Source organism: Cucurbita pepo, chromosome 9 (assembly GCF_057944985.1).
Source record: "Cucurbita pepo subsp. pepo isolate OVF chromosome 9, ASM5794498v1, whole genome shotgun sequence".
In the NCBI taxonomy this organism is placed as follows: domain Eukaryota; kingdom Viridiplantae; phylum Streptophyta; class Magnoliopsida; order Cucurbitales; family Cucurbitaceae; genus Cucurbita; species Cucurbita pepo.
The window spans coordinates 314,594-320,593 of NC_141806.1; the positions used below are offsets into that span (position 1 = coordinate 314,594).

The following is a 6,000-nucleotide window of genomic DNA, read 5'->3' on the forward strand; positions in this document are numbered from 1 at the left end:
GAGCAAAGTTTCAAAATCACCACCACTCAAAACTGCTTACCATTCCTCAGCTTAATGATAAAAACCAATCCCATTATTCATTCAAATTCAAGGACAACACCTTGAATCGACCTGTAGATGTTGTCTATGTCGAGTTTTATCGAGTATGAATCGACCTGTAGATGATATCTACGTAGAGTCCTATTGAGTATGAATCGACCTGTAAATGATATGTACGTAGAATCCTATCGAGTTTGAATCGACCTGTAGACGATATCTACGTCGAGTCCTATCGAGTTTGAATCGACCCTGTTGATATCGGGCATCTACGGTTTAAAGTAGCTATGAATAAAGTGAATATCTTTTCGGAAAGAGAATCTGTCTTCTTCATGAAGTATAGAGGGAGAGGAAATGATTAAAAGAGATGTGGGGTTGAATGTACTGATGCAAACACTACATTATATTTGCCTGTAGGGACTCAAATTTCTGTTCCTTTTCCACCTTTTTCTCTTTTTTTAATTATTAAATTCACTGTTTCTTTCTTAGCCAATCACAAACACTAGAATTATATGTATATATATATATATATACACACACATATATTCACATATGAACCATCCAAGCTGGCCCCTGTGGAAATATATGTTCCATAAAGAAGAGAGTTTCCCTTTGTGTGTATATATTAGTATCTTAGAGCTTGTGTTGTTCTGCACATATATTGAGTGATAAAGCTGCAGGAAAGGAATGGAGACATCCCAGCCTCTTTCTATTGACAGCTTTTCATATAGTTGGCTAGTGAATATAAAGCCATCTCTAGAAAGTTCAGGCAACAACCCGGTTCGGACCTCGATCGACGCTTCCGACGAAGCCTCGTCCTTCATCGAGATGGACCCGAGAATGCCGCCCTCCAAGAGATTTTGTAGAAACTCTCAAGATTTCAAATTTGACTTCCCTGTCTCGCCGCCTTCCCTTGCAATTGTACATGCTGACCAGCTGATTTCCAATGGCTGCCTTGTGCCTTTTTTCATTGATCCACTTAGAGTTCAGACATATGAGGATGAAGATGAAGATTTCAATCCAAAATCTTCCCATACTCAAGAACACATCCTTCCACTTCCACTTCCACTTCCATCCAATACTTCTGACTGCTCCTCCATGAGAAAGTGCAGGAAACTATCCAAGAAAGTATTGCACAAATATTTGAGTTTTTTCAAGCCATTGTACCAAAGAATAAGAGGTTATAAAGCATCAAGTTCCAAATCAGAAAGTGTTGCTAGAAGATCCAAATCTATGAAGAATTGGGAATATACATACGACGCGTCGCCACGAATCAGTGTAGCTTACACCGCCGATGATTGGCGAAGATCCTGTGATTCTGAGAGCTCTATCTATGAGGCAGTCCTCCATTGCAAGAAATCTATAGGTATATGAAGCATGTTACAATTTGGTCATCATCATTATCATTATGGTTCAGTGTTTTCTATCAGACCAGAAATCTAGAAATGAAAGCAGAGAAGAATTAAACATGAAATCATAATGTCCCCTTCTGCTACTATTTTCAGACCTTTTAACAATGAACACCTGTTTCGATCGGCCTGTGACCGAGCGGGTTCCTTACTGTAAATACTCGAATGCCATGTGAAGTTGATGAAGATGAATAGAACTTTTGTTCTTTACTTGGTGTTCTTTAGATGAGTTGAACAATCAAGTGACTCTTTGTTCATATTTTTAACCATTTCTTCAAAGTGAACTGAGTTTTTTTAGATGGGATCCCTATCTAAAAGACTTGGTAGCTATTCAATGAGGTCATAAGGAAATTGTGGGGGGGGTCCCCTAAGTTGCTTTTGTTAAGCAAGGAATCCATAGCATGTTGTTTTCTTGTCATTTGCACATGAAAAAAGCACTCCAACTTGCTTTTTCATTACATGTTCTTTATTGACAATAATTGTCGGGTTTTGTTTCTTAATCACCGTGATTCTATATTCTATATTGAAGATGTTAATAATCATCTCTCATAGTCTATTAACTCAGTTAAGATATATACTCACAACCAAAAGATCAGAGATTCGAATCTTTCATGCGTAAGAATGACTATCATCCAATCATTCGTAGAACAGACAAAGCTATTTGTTGCAACTAATATGAGTTAAAAGAGATTAATAGCTAAGCAAATGCTAGGTCACGTACCTTTCGTACGCCAACCGTGAATGTAGCTCAACTGTTCAAGGCATATATATATATACCTTCAACCAAGAGGATAAAAGATCGAATTTCATCAACAGGCCACCGTTTGAACAGCGCCCATTATCTTAGGCTAAAAGAACCAAACCCCATCTTTTTAGTAACACAATATCTAGCTCAAATCCTCTCCGAACCAAAAAAACTTCAGAAATAGAAAGGCACTCGGATCGAGGGAACTCGATCGTAGCTTCGACCGATTGTTATGCATACTTTAGCACTTGAATTTAGCTTTTTGGTGGCAGGCAAACAATTAAAAAAGAGGTTAACTCTTTAACTTTTCTCTTGCACAAAGCTAAAAGATTCAATGCATGAATTTTAGTCACATCGCAGGCCACTTGAAGCATCCTCAGACCAAACTTTCAGTTTTATCTCTGGGCATAATGATGAACATGGGCTCCATTTCTGCTCATGTGTCTGCTGCAAAATTGTAGCTTTCATTTTTGGTGTGCTTGATATTATAAACAGTTAGTCTTCAACTCTGTAATATTAAGGGCTTTTGGTAGATCATTTGAATACTTGAAATTCAATCAATTGCTAACATACCCAAAAAAGACAGAACACTGTTTCAGGATGGGCAAGCATTTCAGCCTCATCTTCAAGCAGTGTCTCTTATTAAAAACCTTATCTTTTCTTCTGAATACCAACAAGATTTGCCTACTCCTTTTCACTATCATTTTGTGTTAAAACTTTACAAGTGCCTACTTCATGCACAAAAGCTCTCAAGTACTTGAGTATAATTGTGCTGAGAAACCAAAAAAGAGAGCAGCCATGGTAAACTCCTAGTGTCCGAGAAAAGGAAAAAAATGAGTCAACACTAAATGGTTCCCACATCGCTGTGTCTCTCAAAAGACCCTTGTAAGAATACAAGACACCTGCAAATCCTTTACTGCCTTTTTCTTTAACTGTGGTAGGCTTTTAGCTAATGGACTAAAAGTGTTGCCTAAAAATGAGAAGTTTGTCACCTGTCTTTAAGCAAGGAGGAGGAGACATGGAGAAAATATGCAAGGATAGATGACAAAGGATGATAAAAGTATCTGCTTTTGGACCGTTGAAGCTAGGATGTATAACGGTCCATGCCCACCGCTAACAAATATTGTCTTTTTTGAGCTTTCCCTTTCAGGTTTTCCCTCAATGTTTTTAAAACGTGTTTGCTAAGGAGAGGTTTCCACTCCCTTATAAAGAAAGTTTCATTCTCTTCTCCGACTGATGTGGGACCTCACAATCCACATCTTTTCAGGGCCCAGTGTCCTTGCTGACACTCATTCCCTTCTTTAATCGATGTGGGACTCCCCAATCCACTCCCTTTGGGACTCAGTCTCATCGCTGGCACATCGTCCGATGTCTGGCTCTGATACCATTTATAACAGTCTACTCCCACCGCTAACAGATATTGTCTTTTTTGGGTTTTCCTTGTTGGGCCTCCCCTCAAAGTTTTTAAAACACGTCTGCTAGAGAGAGGTTTTCACACCCTTATAAAGAATGCATCGTTCTCCTCCCCAACCAACGTGGGATCTCACGATGGGTGTCTATACGAGCACTGTCCTTGTGTCATTTCTGTATCAGCATTTTGTGCGGGGACCAGGACTTCCCACATGCAATCTGCCATCTGTGAGTCATCCTTCAGTCACTATAGTTGCAAACAAGACAAAGTAGCAAACTCATAAATACGCTTACTTTTGCCAGTTAAGTTGTGGGGTTCCCTTGATAATGTCCTTAAGCTATGAAGGATTAATAAGACAATTATAACTAAAGGTCAAAATCTATCCTACTGGTAGTGCATTGAACAACTTTATGTATCAATTCAAATTCTTTGCCCCAAGAATGGAATAAATCAATACGATTCAAGAACTTTCTGTTCACAAAACTCAGCGCAACGTTACTGTACGGTTACCGTAGATGTTACGAACCGATCACTGTCAAGATATACTTTCTAAGAAGACTTGTAGGGAATGGCTTTTAGAAAAGTTAGGACAAACTGATCTGTGCTAAAGCCAGTGTCCATGCCTTATGTCTGAGGATTTTCAAAAAGTCCTACTCAAAGTTTTAGGACAATGACCATATATCACATGCCTTTTCTTTGTTTCAAAAACTAGGAATGTTCATTGCACTACTCCACCAATGATGTTGATGAACTTTCCGGGTGCTGATAAATTAATCGAACCTTGAATGTCGTGTGATAGCAACCTTTGGATGTGTTTTACATCATAAAGATTCAGTGTATTGATGTAGAGAAGCTAGGTATTAGAGAAGGACACTTTAAACAAAGTGCGTCTGATAGGGAGAGATCCACACCCTTATAAAGAATGTTTCGTTCCTTTCTCCAACCGATGTAGGATCTCACAATCCACCCCCTTCGGGACCCAGCGTCCTTGTTGGCACTGGTTCCCCTCTCCAATCGATGTGGGACCCTCCAATCCACCCTCCTTTGAGGCCTAGCGTCTTTGCTGGCACACCGCCTGGTCTCCACCCCCTTCGGGGTTCAGCATTCTCGCTGGCACATCGCCCGGTGTCTGACTATAATACCATTTGTAACAGCTTAAGCCTACAACTAGCAGATATTGTCTTCTTTGGGCTTTCCCTTTCGAGCTTCCCCTCAAGACTTTTAAAACACGCCTGCTAGGGAGAGGTTTACACACCCTTATAAAAAATGTTTTGTTCCACTTTCCAACCGATATGGGATCTCACATTTCCAATACCCAAAAACTGGTCCCAAGAGTTCTTTTTTTTTTTTTTTTTTTTTTTCCTCTTCGAGATCAAACCAAAAGTAATTCACAGTGTTATAAATAAAAAAGCTAAAAACACAAGACAACTCTCTCTCAGAAACTCGGTAAAGTAAGTTCATAATTGTAAGAGAATGAGGGTCTCCTAAAAGGGGTCACAATCACAATGACTAGGCCCAAAATAGATAGCGAACAACCAAATTCCTACAAAAATGATATTAAGGATAAAACAACGCAACTTAGAAGGACGGACATCAATTCAAATATTGGATTATAGAACAGACTATGATTGGAAAGGAGTATTGTAGGAATAGCTTACTTCATTCAGAATGAATCAGCAGTAGCTATTTCAGATCATCATTCAATGTCCTGTGCAAGTGCAACAATTGCATAGAAAGCAACAGCAATGGAATTTCCCTTATAATCGTCATTTCCTTCGAAGATAAACGACAGAACAATCATTGATACCTTCCAAATAAGACACTTCATCTAGACACCAAAGCAGAGGTACAGACGATAAGTGAAGGAAGAAAAACAGCCGAAAACGGATATAAGTAGACAATTTCATGTGCAAAACAGCAGGCTGAAATACGAAAACAAATCGAAAATCTCACTTTAAATGTTGCAAGACTTGAAACTCAGCTAACCACAACAGTTCTTCACTTATTCGTTATTTCAATTATTCTAACAGGAATGATTTTAAAATGATTGGAAGACATTTTTTAATTATTATACATTAATTTTCAAGCCCTATTCGTTCTTGCGTATCAACGTATACTCGAGCCTCTGGCCCCGATTCAAGAAGAAAGTTTTAGAAATTGATGTTATATGGGAATGCAAGCAATATTTTTTTATTATTAATTTAAAAGAAAACAAATAAATGTTTAAAAGTGCAACCATTTCAACGCACATTTTAGGGCAAAATGAAAATAAATAAACTTTTGATAATTAAGAACTGTTTTAAAAATTTAAAAAAAAAAAAAGAAAAGAAAAAAAAGACTCAAACCGACAGATTATTGAAAAACTGTGAACCGAACATACAGTAGCAGAAAAGCAAAGA

General features: G+C 38.2%; 1 protein-coding gene across 1 annotated transcript; it reads left to right on the forward strand.

Moving 5' to 3' along the window:
• Nucleotides 1–571: 571 nt before the first annotated feature.
• On the forward strand, nt 572–1,928 carry LOC111801547 (putative membrane-associated kinase regulator 6). The gene has a single exon (XM_023685575.2). The coding sequence runs from the start codon at nt 724–726 to the stop codon at nt 1,408–1,410; it is 687 nt and encodes a 228-aa protein (XP_023541343.2). The 5' UTR covers nt 572–723; the 3' UTR covers nt 1,411–1,928.
• The last annotated feature ends 4,072 nt before the right edge of the window (nt 1,929–6,000 follow it).

What these genes read in the sequence shown, in the direction of transcription:
- LOC111801547 (XM_023685575.2), top strand. Translation starts at nt 724, where the DNA reads ATGGAGACATCCCAGCCTCTTTCTATTGACAGCTTTTCATATAGTTGG.